Source organism: Crinia signifera, chromosome 6, assembly GCF_055691185.1.
Source record: "Crinia signifera chromosome 6, ASM5569118v1, whole genome shotgun sequence".
NCBI lineage: Eukaryota > Metazoa > Chordata > Amphibia > Anura > Myobatrachidae > Crinia > Crinia signifera.
Window position 1 is genome coordinate 121,016,264 of NC_139222.1, and position 13,615 is coordinate 121,029,878.

The window sequence follows — 13,615 nt, forward strand, 5'->3', positions numbered from 1 at the left end:
AGTTATTAGACACTCTTTAGGAATAGCTTAGTCATAAAGTAATTAAATAAATAGGTCTTAAAGAGAATCTGGCAGTATTGGAAATGTTATATCATGAGAGACATATGGTCACTCTTGATATAGAAAATGGTGACCTTCTCAAAAAAATGTAGAGCTTCCGTAGATTGTTTACCTACTCAGGTACAGGAACACTTATGGAAGGTTTTGGACCATACAAAGTGGTTCTTACTTAAGCAAGTCACCTAATATCTTCTCTATAAAATGCCTCTTTGATATAGACTCCAACCTTATTTATCTGGTCACATTTCCCTTTCCTTAGACTGTCAGATGTTTTTACCGGATGAATTTAAATTTTCATTTCCTATTAATCATTTACTTGTATTATATCTGTATTTTCTTTATTATTGGATCTCAATGCGACATCAATATTTGGTCTCAGATGTTATATGCAGTAATACTTGATTTTATTGTAAAATTATTAATGATATATGCTATAGTATATATCTCCTTTTGTTGCTTTTCTTTTGTTGTTTTTCTTGTTCTCCTCTATACACTGCTGTGTTTTTTTTAATAATAGTATTGGAAAAATTATTACAGCAAATATTTCTATACTTTTGTAAAGACTCAATTCTGTATATATACACCTCACTGCCGGTATCTATCTATCAATCTATCTATATAGATAGATAGATACCGGCAGTGGAGATGCCAGCGGTCAGAATACTGATGCCGTCATCCCCATAGAGGTAATTTGGATAGGGGAGTGGTAAGTATATTTACCTTTCCCTGCCTGCCCCTAATCCTTCCAACCCCCGCAAGGCCTAACCGCTACTCTCCCTGCTAATGCCTAACCTTCGTACCCTGCAATCTAACCCTCTCACCCCGTAGCCTAACCCTAAATATAAGTGCTTATTTACATTTTAGATATTTAGCAGTATACAATGCCGCCAGTGAGGGGTTTTGTACGGCAAAGGTGGCTTTTCCTTGCTGAAAATAAGCCATCAAACCCCCTTGCCGCATTCAACATAAGGGCTGAATCCTCACTGTGAGAGGCCGGCGAGGATCCGTCGCAAATGCAGCGAGTCCGACGCATTTTGTGGTGAGCCTTGCCATTTTAATGGGCACACTCGCCATTTCCACTTCGCCTCAGGGAACCGGCAAGGATTCGTTGTATACCCTGACGGCGAGCTATCAGATACAGCTATGAATACCGCTCTAAGTGTGCTAAAAATGCACAATGCAGTAAGAACTAACTAACCAACCAATCAGCCCTGACTTACATTATGTAAAAAGTTCATAACCTACTGTAATATGTTGTTTGATTAGGTTGGATGCAAGGTGACGGTCACTCTCTTCCTTTACTTTCTGGCAACTAATCACTACTGGATCCTTGTAGAAGGTCTCTACCTGCACAGCCTCATCTTTATGGCATACCTATCTGATCGAAGCTACTTCTGGGCGCTGACCATCATTGGCTGGGGTGAGACTGGTGTAGGTGTGATTATAGTTCTGTTGCTTGTCCACCCACTATGGAAGGGGGTAAACTGAGGACACCAATTTTTTTCCAGCATTAACACACAGATGTGTGCATTTATGCATGGATTTGACTTTCTCGGTCATGTCTTCTTTTATATATTTTATTATTAATTTCTTACAGGTCTCCCAGCAGTGTTTGTCTCTGTGTGGGCGAGTGTACGGGTGTCTCTGGCTGATACACAGTATGTATCTCTCATATAGGGCAAGATGTACTGAGCCTTGAAAAGTGATAAAGTGGAGAGTGATAGACCACCAACCAATCAGCTCCTACTTGTCATTTTTCAAACACAGCCTGTAGCATGGCAGTAAAGAGCTGATTGGTTTGTCACTCCTCATTTGATCACTTTTCAAGGCTTAGTGCACCTGACCCAGAGTGATTTTTTTTCTCTTAAACTGCATTATCTGCTCCAGGACAGTAATATTTGGTAAACTGTAAAAAATAAAAAAAATAAACTATATCATTCTGGAAATCAATGGTAGTCTATTCCCAATGGGGTATTCCTAAACTGCATTCCCATCGACAATAGAAAATCTGATGCAGAGGGGCAATGCCTACCAGTCCTTCAAGACTTTCCTGTTTACTCAAGCATTTCCTTCATTCCCTTAAGTATTGCTTATGAAAAGCTTTTCTGTACTGTATTACATTCATTCCTTCTGTTAAGCACCTTGAGTCCTATTGGAGAAAGAGCAGTATATAAATAAAATTATTATTATTATTTATGTCTGTTATAGATGAGTCCTAATTCTGTGTAACAGAGAAAGGGGCACTAGTGTACTGCCTTTTGTGTGCAGGAGCGCAGATGAATTTTTCCTAATTTTCCTGTTATATATTTCAATTTGCTGTTTTGTGAATATTTAAGAAGCATATATGCTCTTGTATACAGGTGCTGGGACCTGAGTGCTGGACACATGAAGTGGATTTATCAGACTCCCATTCTTGCAGCCACATTGGTATGTACATTAAAGCTGGATCACTGAACTATTTAGTTAATTTTCCCCACTTTGCAAGGCCATATATTTATTGGACGGCTCTGTATTTGCATTGTTCTTAAACATATTTTTTCAAAAGTTATAGACATTTCAGTTGTTTTTCATAGGTAACTGAATGAGCCTTACTGGTTGGCAACTGAGGGCATGTGGTAGACAAAGATGTGACCTCTTATGAGTTGAACCAAGTCAGGATTAAGCCTTGAGGTACCCGGGGCACTACATAGAGGGGGGACTCAAATGCTCTCTACCTGGACTTCACTCTTAATAAATGATTGGCATCATCTGTTTTGAACTAATTGATTAGAAACCTTCAATACAGATGAAAGCAATCATAAAGAAAGTCCAGATAGAGGGTATTCCTGGATAGGTCATTTTGAGATGTATGGATTGTGTATATTAAACTTAAACCAATGGTATATATTACTTTTAAATTAATAGTTTAATAATGTCCAGACACCTATGTGGGGAAGAGAAGCTGGGATCCCGGTGTTATTTACAGCTCTCTTCACCATCCTATCTCTTCTCTAGTAGGGAAGCTGCAGCTCCGATAGCTCATGGAACCTGCACTAGTGTGTCTTGGCATGGACTGCATATTGTCTTCCTTACATTCTGGCTGCCTGTTTCTGCTGCTGCATACAAGTGACATCTAGTGATGTCAGTGTGCTCTGACCAGGGGTGGCCCTTATAAAGGAGGGTCCCCTGACAAAGAGGGGCCCATGGTACAGTATGCCCTGTGTCCCCCACTTAATCTGGCTATGAGCGGAGCATACGCATATTGCTATTTTCATTCGCATCTGCAGCACCAATTTGATTGCTAAGGACATAAGCAATGTCAGATTGATGCTGAGCAACAGATAAAGTTAAATTACAGATTTATGCTGCACACACACATTACAGATGTACAGTATTATTTTTTTAAAATGTCTCTCTGTCTACCCTAGGTCAATTTCTTCTTGTTTCTAAACATTATCCGAGTTCTTGCTTCAAAACTATGGGAGACCAACACAGGAAAGTTAGACCCTCGCCAGCAATATGGGTAGGTTACTGAAATGTGTATAATCTATGCACAAACACCCTTCATAGACATAACTGTATGAGCCCTGTCAACTCTGGACCGCTAACGGTACATGACCTCCAGGTCTCTGCACAGACCCAGTACATACTGTACATTCATTAGTGCAAGTAAGTGGGTACAGAGTGGTACGGCGTACCTTTAAGAAATATGTTTCCGGTGTGCCGTACCATCCCACATCCCCTGCTGCTCATCTCCCACCCCTCCGGCGGCTGCCGTATCTGAAACGTGAAGGAGATCACAGAGCAGCGCCACAGGCTTCCCCATCCCCTCCGGTGCCTTCACCGCTGCCACTAAGAGATTGGAAGAGTGGAGCGCAGCGCCACAGGCTTCCCTCGCCTTTGCGGCAGCTCTACGGCCATTTCAGAGCTTGTGTACAAACAGCCACGGTAATAAGCTCCTTGGCCACGAGCTCTAAATGGCTCATGAATCGACTCCATGTTTGAAATGGCCAAGAGCCGCCGGAGGGGTGAGGGAAGCCTGCGGCAATGGAAATGATTAATGATGTGATTTAGTGAAAAAGTGAATCTATGCAGATAACAATTTTTCACTAAACCTAGCAGCACGGACGGTGTAATGGTTAACATACATACATACATACTTGCGTGGGTTTCCTCCGGGTACTCTGGTTAATTCCCACATTCCAAAAATATACAGGTAGGTTAACTGTCTCCCAAAAAAAAGTAACCCTATAGAGAATCTGTGTATGTGTACATGTGGTAGGGAGGCAGATTTATTAAGCTTGGAGAAGAGATAAACTGGAGATAAAGCGGAGAAAAGGTAAAAGGAGATAAAGCACCAGCCAATCAGCTGTGTTTGAAAAAGACAGTTGGGAGTTGATTGGCTGGTGCGTTATCTCCTTTTACCTTTTCTCCGCTTTATCTCCAGTTTATCTCTTCTCCAAGCTTAATAAATCTGCCCCATAGATTGTAAACTCCACTGGGGCGGGGACTGATGTGAATGTTCATCTATTCTCTGTAAAGCGCTGCGGAATATACGTGTGCAATATATAAATAAAAATAAATAAATCTCACTTTAACTCTAGGTTTCATGCTCACTGTCTACCCCTCCCAAATCCTATGGTTTCCTTCCATGCCGATACTTAAGGGGTGATTGTGGTTGACCCGCAGCTTTGCGGGTCCTCTAAACACCGCCCGGCACCCGCACGAACACCCCCCCCCCCCCATCCACACCAATTTCCCTGCACACATGCAAATGGATGTTTAACAGGGACAAAATCATTCCATGGTCGCCATTTATCGAGTGATTTTGTAAGCACTCGCAGATGTAAGACCCCTCTCTAGTGTCTTACATCTGCGAGCACCCTGTGAGGGAAGCAGGCGGGCAGATATCTGCTGACATCACCCGTCCGCCCCCCGCACTACAAGCTAATCAACTAGAATCACACCCTTATTTCAGTGTCCTCTGCTGATGCAGCAATGTATATGTACAGTACCATGTACTTGTCCTCTATTGTATTCAACTATAAGTCATTGTTTTGCTTATTCATTTATGTACTCTCTAATAAATAAAGGCTAATAATATCAGTTTGCAGCTGCCTCCATTCCTCCAGCAGGGTCAGGTTTGTGATGCAGCAGTGGGGCCAATATCAAGGTGGATTATATATCACAGCCATTGCATGAACTTTGGACATACTGTACTGTATGAGTAATCTCAGGTTATTCAGGTGAAATGTCTGCTGAAATGATGCTACTGCAGGCAGAAAGGCTGGTGAAACAGCCAATGGTTTGGAATGCTTTAAAAATAGGGCTCTCACGCACCTGTTTTCTGTAACACTGTCCGTTTCTGCACCCAAGCTTTAACAGCATTTCAATCATTGTCCAGCTTTTGGGACAATGTGAGAGTGACATGGCAGCCACAGATCTGCACATGTGCAGATCTGCAAGCATCAGCTGAGTACAAAAAAAAAAAAAAAAAAAAATCGCCATAGTGTCCACCTCTGAATCAGCACCGCAGACCACTGACACAAGACTGCACATTCCCACCCCTCAAACATAAAGATGCTGCTGTCAAATGAAGTTCTAGATACAATGGGGGATATTTACGAAGATTGGAGTTATATTTCAGATGGGATGTTGCTATAGGCAACCAATCTGATACGATCTATTATCTTCTAGAAGGGGCTAAATGAAAAAGAAGTAGATTCTGATTGGTTGCCCATAGCAACATCACATGTGAAATACAACTTCCATCTTAGTAAATTTCCCCCATATGTTAGCATCTTTTCTGACAAAAAATTGCTGAGTTCTCTTTGTGAAATAATCCCATGTGCACTACGTTGCCTTCAGTGGCTCCTAAATTTTCTTGAATCAGTATTTTATCATGGCGCCTCTACGCCAAAGGTTTCTTGTTGAGAAATTCAGCAAAAAATATTTAAATAATTGTGCTTACCTGTTATCCTTAGGGTCATTTATGTGCTGGTGGACAGGGTTGCACTGCTTTTATCATTCACAGCCACCTACACTGGTTTGCCTATCAAACTGAAAAAAATAAATAGCTTGATTTGGTCCTGGCCCACTGACCTGTGGCACCTTTGCAAGTGCACCCCAAACCACTGTACTCAACTTAATGATATTCATGCCATAAATAATTACATACTAGATTGCAAACAGCTTATCATTCCTCCTTTGGAGATGATGTACAATGTACTGTTTGGACTGTGGTTGATTTATATGGTACAAAATGCTTATTGCAAATAACTAACTGTTTACATTTGTTTTATGCAGGAAACTCCTGAAGTCAACACTGGTTCTTATGCCACTGTTTGGTGTACATTATGTTGTTTTCATGGCAATTCCTTACACAGAGGTGACTGGGCTGCTCTGGCAGATACAGATGCATTATGAGATGTTTTTCAATTCCTCTCAGGTAACAGTGTATTGTTAGTATACAAACCTACTAATACTGGTATGACCACATCAGTTGTGCACTCTATGGGGAAGTCGTTTTTTATTCATTTTTAACTGATGAAATCAATCTAAATTGATGTTTACAGGACAAAAAAAATGGGATTTTATATTCCTACCGGTAAATCCTTTTCTTGGAGTCCATAAGGGATACTGGGGATTCACATAGTTCTATGAGGTATAGGTGGGGTCCAAAAGAGCCTGTGCACAAAAAAAACTTCAAACGGGGTGTACTGGCTCCTCCCCTCTATGCCCCCTCCTACAGCTCAGTGTAGGTAAAACTGAGCCCGAAGGAGGAAGACATACTTGAGAAAACTAAACTAAAGATACAAGGGGTGAGACAAATGAACCAACACACAATTCGTAAATAAAACATCAAACTGTTGTAATAAAAGTTTCAACTCCACCTGCAGATAGGCGAACCACTGAGGAGGGCGCCCAGTCTCCCTCATGGATGCAGAGAAAAGCCATAGTAAGTCCGGATAAACGAACGGCCCTTGCTGAAGAAGATCCCTTCTCAGCGGAAGAGGCCAAGGTTCATCCACCAACATGACCAGAAGATTGACAATCAGAATTGCTTGCACCCTCTCCCTCCTGATCTTTTGGAGTACTCGGGACAGCAACAGAATTGGAGGGAATAAGTATACCAACTGCTTTCACCAAGGCGTTGACAGTGTGTCCACCACCGCCACCTTAGCGTCGCTGGTCCTGGCACAGTAAAGCTGCAGCTACTTGTTGAGACGGGATGCCATGAAATCTATGTCCGGATAACCCCACCGGTCCGTGATCAGCTGGAACACCTGTGAGTGGAGACTCCACTCCCCCGGGTGTAGGTCATGGTGACTGAGAAAGTCTGCCTCCCAGTTTTCCACGCCTGGAGCGAAAATGGCCGATACGGCCCTTGCATACTTTTCTGCCCAGAGGAGGATCATGGAGAGCTCCCACATGCAGGCCCTGCTGCTTTGTCCCTCCTTGATGATTTACATATGCTACAGCTGTAGCATTGTTGGACTGCACCTAAATTGCCTGATTTAGGAGCAGATGGGAGGCCTGAATCAGAGCCTTGTAAATCACCCAAAGTTCCAGGATGTTGATGAGAAGGAGAGACTCATTGTCACGACTGGGGATTTGGGACCCGGGAGTGACCTTGGTGGCTAGCTGACAACCCAATGGAAACAGGACGGAGGCAAGTGGATACAAATGAGTAAAGTTTATTGCATTGAATGAACTGGTACAGGGGACATTTGAAAGTCTGTAAAAGTCTTTGGAAAGCTGGGAACTGATAGGTTACTTGGAGGCACGTAGTAGAGGCACGGGAGCACAGGAGCTGGAACGCACAGAGTAGGTCCACTGGAGTGCAGGTGCCGGAAGCACGGAGTTGGACCACTGGAGAGCAGGTGCCGGAAGCACGGTAGGCAGTGGTGAAGGTGGTTGCGGGTGCAGGTACTGAGGCATGCAGAGGCAGGTGGACACAGGTGCAGATGCTGGAGCGTGCGGGTGCAAGTGGTCACAGGTGCAGGTAACTCGGAAGCACAGGTGCAGGAAACTCGGAAGCACAGGTGCAGGAAACTCGGAAGCACAGGTGCAGGAAACTCGGAAGCACAGGTGCAGGAAACTCGGAAGCACAGGTGCAGGTAACTCGGAAGCACAGGTGCAGGTAACTCGGAAGCACAGGTGCAGGTAACTCGGAAGCACAGGTGCAGGTAACTCGGAAGCACAGGTGCAGGTAACTCGGAAGCACAGGTGCAGGTAACTCTGAAGCACAGGTGCAGGTAACTCGGAATGCAGGAACGGATGAACACTGGTGCAGATGAACACAGGTACAGGTGAGTCGGAAGCACAGGTGCAAGTAACTCGGAAGCACAGGTGCAGGTAACTCGGAATGCAGGAACGGATGAACACTGGTGCAGATGAACACAGGTACAGGTGAGTCGGAAGCACAGGTGCAAGTAACTCGGAAGCACAGGTGCAGGTAACTCGGAATGCAGGAACGGATGAACACTGGTGCAGATGAACACAGGTACAGGTGAGTCGGAAGCACAGGTGCAGGTAAATCAGAAGCACAGGTGCAGGTAACTTCGGAAGGCAGGAACAGATGAACACTGGCACAGATGAACACAGGTGCAGATAACTTGGAAGTACAGGTGCAGGTAACTGGAAGCACAGGTGCAGGCGACTTGGGAACACAGGTGCTGGGACAGGAAGCAGGTACTGGATACGGGTACAGAATAACACTGGTGCAGGTACTTGTAATGCAGGAACAGGTGAACACTGATGCAGGGTCTTGAAGGCACACAGGTGTAGGAACGCTGGTGCAGGGTCTTGGAAGCACACAGGTGTAGGAATGCTGGTGCAGGTACTTGGAGACACAGGTGTAGGAATGCTGGTGCAGGGTCTTGGAAGCTCACAGGTGTAGAAATGCTGGTGCAGGGTCTTGGAAGCTCACAGGTGTAGGAATGCTTGGAAGCAGGATACAAATGCTGGGTAACTGGAATACCACAGAGCTTAAGCAGGAACACAAGCTGAAGCTTCCTTTCAAGTTATTGACAATAATGCAAAAGCAAAGTGTCTATGCAGGGCTGGGAGGATAACCCCTCAGAGCAGCACTGATTGGCCATCCGGGTGATTGGGAATGGCCACACCTGGAACAGTCTCTGGATGAGGCCAACAGGGAACTTGTATCTTTCAAGTGGTAACCACAGAGTTAATGGCTGAATTAGAATCACCCAGGTGCTCATTACAAGCTCAGATCTTGATCTTGCTGCAGCAGGCTGAGAAACAAGACTGACAGGCAGGTAAGACAGGACAAACACACTGAGTTCTGGCAGGATTGTGACACTCATGGCTTGACCACCTGCCCTGAATCTGTACTTCTTGGGTTACAGCTCCCCAGCCTCTTAGGCTCGCATCCGTCATTCAAAGGACCCAATTTTGGATCCAGAACTGTTGCCCACTGTGAGACCACTGAAGCCACCACGCCAGAGAAACTCTGGCCCAAAGGGATAGCTGTATCAGCCAATATGTAATGATTCTGGTGGTATTACCTGAAGTCCAATGGCCGAGCAGATATACTAGGGAATAGCCAAATGCAAGCTGGTTCGGTACACAAGTGGATAGTCAGACGTAAGCCGGTTCGGTACACAAGAGGGTAGTCAGACATAAGCCGGTTAGGTACACAGGAGGGTAGTCAGAAGTAAGCCGGTTCGATACACAGGAGGGTAGTCAGATGTAGAGACGTGCGGCAGGTAGAAGGAGCTGAGCAAGCACAATACTCAAACAGGGATTAGATCCAGGAAGTGCCCTTTATAGGCCTAAACAGGAAACAGGATCCAAGATGGCTTCTCTTTGAATCCAAACTGACCATCTTGGAAAAGGGCAAAACTAAGGGAAAACTTGCAAATACAGAGACTTCTAGTGGTCGGAGGAGCACATAGTCAGGGATATTCCTTACACAATATGTGCAGATAGGAGTCCACCATTTACACAGAAGATCCCATTGAAAACTCCTGGCGTGGAAATGCGCGTATTGGATGGCCTCATAGGACGCCACCAACTTCCCCAACAGGCGTATACAGAGATGGACTGAGACCCGGTTTGGAGACAGTACCTCCCTGACCAATTCCTGAATGGCCGTCGCTTTGTCCGGCAGAAGAAAAATCCTTTGGGCCACTGTGTCCAGAATCATAAAGAGAAGTCTCTGGGTAGGCAGCAGGTGAGACTTCTGATAATATAGAAGCCACCTGTGCTGTGACAACAGCTGTGGTCCGAGAAATGCTGGCTGGCAGCTGTTCCCTGGACCCCGCCTTTATGAGGAGATCATCCAGGTGAGGGATGATGTTGATGCCCTGCAGCCACAGGTTGAGGTTCAGAATTGGGCGCACAGAGCTGTCCGGCTTCGGTAAGATGAATAGGTTTCAGTTATAACCCTGATCTCTTTGGGGAGACGGGACCGGGACAATTACCCTGGTCCGAACCAACTTTTATAACTCCACTAGTAGCGTATCCCAAGTAACCACGGAAACCGTCAGACCTGACTTGAAAAATCTGTGGGGTGGGCAAGTGCTGCACTCAAGTTTGTTTGTACCCCTGGGAAAAACAATAACTTCCACATAAAGGGAAGTGCCTCTACGCTTTTTGGATTCAGCATCAGCCATCCAGCCATGAGGATCTGTGTGGTGAGACCACCATAGTGGAGGTCCTGGCATTAATGACACCGACCTCCTTAAAGGTATCACAAAGGACACACATGGTATCCTGAATGTGTTTAACCAGGGTTGTCATATAAATCAGGGTCTTTTCACCCGCCAGGCCTTCCTGAATTTGACCCGCCTATAAGTGAATGACTTGAGTCATCCAGCAGCCTGCAATAATAAGCCTCTAGGACGCACCCGAAACAGTAAAAAGATTTTAACCTGCCCTCAGTCTTTCTATCGACCCAATCCTTCAAGGTGACCATCTCAGGAAGCGTCAGGAACATATTTTTGACAGGCGAGAGACCGAGGCATCAACTGCTGGCTGGATTTCCCAGACCCCTCTGCTCTCTGGAGCAAAGGGGAAGGTGGACACTAGATGCTTGGGAATCTGGAATTTTTTTATCTGGGGATGCCCACGATTTTCTGAAAAAGTCATTCAAATCCTTTAATCCAGAATGTGACACTAGCCCTTTTCTGTGTAAAGAAAAAGGATTGCTGCGCCTCAGATTCCTCAGCAGGTATATGTAACACATTTCTGATGGCCACAATAAGAGGTTTGAAGCTCTGAGTTGGATAAACCTCTTCAAAAACTTCACCTTCTCGCCTTCCTGCTGCTACTCCTCCTCTTTGGAGTCAGAGTCAACCTCTATAAGCCTGTGCTTTTGTGGTGCATTAAAAACATGAGGAAGATGCAAACAGTCTTCAGCTTTCTGCAGACCTTCCACAGACACCTGTAACTGTTGAGTTTGGTTCTGTGTAGGGATGTTAACCCTGGAGCATTTTTTAACCACTCCCCCATTCTCCACATTTTCTTACTTCAATGGAGCCTGGCAGGTGGCAGCAGAGTGGTGGGAGGTGGCGGGTGTGATGCCTGAGATGCTTGTGTGTGGCCAAGAGGGGTCGTATGGTGGAGGGTTCCGGCAGCAGAGGCACATCGGTGTGGCTTGCAGAGCAGTGCTCAGACACTGCCCGGCATTAGACTGCGCATGCGCAGTCTAATCCACAAATCCAGGGATTGGACACTCCAATCCCGGGATTGAAATCCCAGACATTTTGGGGCCAAATCCTGGGATCCCGCCGATTCTGATCCTGGGATTGGCCACCCTAGTGCTGTGTGGCAGCTATTTGCAAAGACATTTGCTGCATCATAGCATTGAACTCAGTCACTGTGGTTCAGGAAGTTCCCCTCAGAGGCCTCAGTATGCTGAGATAGCTAGCTGCACTGATCAAAACCTGGTGTTACATACAGTGCACTTTCTCCCCATAATGAAAGAAACAGTCACACTTGTACACAGATGTACACACAGTGGAAACACAGGTCTGCCGCATCCCCTAAGTCACTGCGGGTCCCACACTGAGGTAGCTCCTCCTTCTGTAATGGCGCGGGAGCTACTGAGAATATTTATACTGGCAATTATATATATATATATAACATGTAAAGCCATGCCCGAAGGTCATTGTTTACTAAAAGGCTGCCAGTGTGTGCAGGGGGGTTATGGGATCGCAGAGAGGGGCCGTATCCCCCCCTGCGCATGTGCCGCACAAATTAACCCTTGTAAGCCCCTAGCGGGGTCCCTGGTTTCTGCCCACCACTCATACATTTTCAGACATGTTAGGGGTGTGCGGCAAGCTGCAGGCGTGTGCGCCATGGCACAATGCCAGGTGGTACACTAACCCATTCCGGAACGTATACCAACAGCGGGAATCAGATCAGCACCTGAAGAGGTCGTTATCGCCCCCCCCCCCCCCCCCCCTAAGCTCCACGTTGCAAAAAGTGCCTGAGGGCACATTTCTCTAAACTGAGCTGCAGGAGGGGGCATAGAGGGGAGGAGCGACACACCCTGTTTGAAGTTTTATGTGCACATGCTCCTTTGGACCCCATCTATACCCCATAGCACTAGGTGAATCCCCAGTATCCCTTATGGATGATAAAGAAACACACATTTACTGAAAGATTATTATTTTTAAACTATTTTTTGAAATGTAAAAAGTGTCTAAGCCCTGGAAACACAAAATCGGTTTTATTTTTTCTTAATTTATGATTAAATGAATAAAATTGATGAAAATCTAACTAATCTTTACTAAATATACCCCTATATATGTTGAGCGTTAATCTAATGTTACATTTGTTTAGTGGACATAACTGTAATGCCTATTTATTTCTGTTCTCCAGGGATTCTTTGTAGCGACCATTTACTGTTTCTGCAACGGAGAGGTAATAATGCATATTTTGAAATGATATCCACCTTTATAAATTATATGCTCCTTGTATTTGAGTGAGAAATAGAAGTGCATTCCCATTATCTGTTATATATCATTAAACATTAGATAATGAATAATTAAGTACAAAATAACATAATTATAATCCATATCTGTATATGATTAATATCTATTATATCACTATTCATGAAAGTTAACCATTTTAAAAGAGTAGGACATTTTGTATTATTTCAGAGCTGATTGTGTAGGTTTGGAATAAGATAAATAATTTTACACTTGATGTAAAGTAGAAATACGAGTCCAGGATACAGGGAAAAAAAATGTCTGAAGAATGCAAATTTAGTGTAGTTTATAGTAAAAACTTCCATTAATGGAGAGCTATCAAGTACCAACCAATGAACTGCGAACTGTCATTTTACTGGGATATATTTGAAAAAATGCCAGGAGCTGATTGGTACTCTCCACCGTATCTCTCTCCAAGCTTGAATAAATCTCCCCTACTGTTTAGAGATTATCCCCATGTGTATATTTGTTTCGATTTGCCTATTTTCCCTAATTTTAAGAATTATATTTATAAGACACTAATAGGTTTATGTATCTATAGGCATCCAATCAAATTCTACCTGTTATCTTCTAGAAGGTGCTAAATAAGTAGTAAATACTGATTGGTTGCTTTG

General features: G+C 44.4%; 1 protein-coding gene across 1 annotated transcript in view; it reads left to right on the top strand.

The window, feature by feature from the left end:
* The window catches only part of LOC146009635 (parathyroid hormone/parathyroid hormone-related peptide receptor-like), a 30,040-nt gene that overhangs the window by 15,272 nt on the left and 1,153 nt on the right, over positions 1 to 13,615 (top strand). Inside the window, exons 7-12 of the mRNA XM_083150086.1 lie at positions 1,327 to 1,480; positions 1,658 to 1,718; positions 2,421 to 2,487; positions 3,468 to 3,562; positions 6,346 to 6,487; positions 12,892 to 12,933. Coding sequence (XP_083006212.1) covers positions 1,327 to 1,480; positions 1,658 to 1,718; positions 2,421 to 2,487; positions 3,468 to 3,562; positions 6,346 to 6,487; positions 12,892 to 12,933 — 561 coding nt within the window. The remainder of the gene's footprint in view (positions 1 to 1,326; positions 1,481 to 1,657; positions 1,719 to 2,420; positions 2,488 to 3,467; positions 3,563 to 6,345; positions 6,488 to 12,891; positions 12,934 to 13,615) is intronic.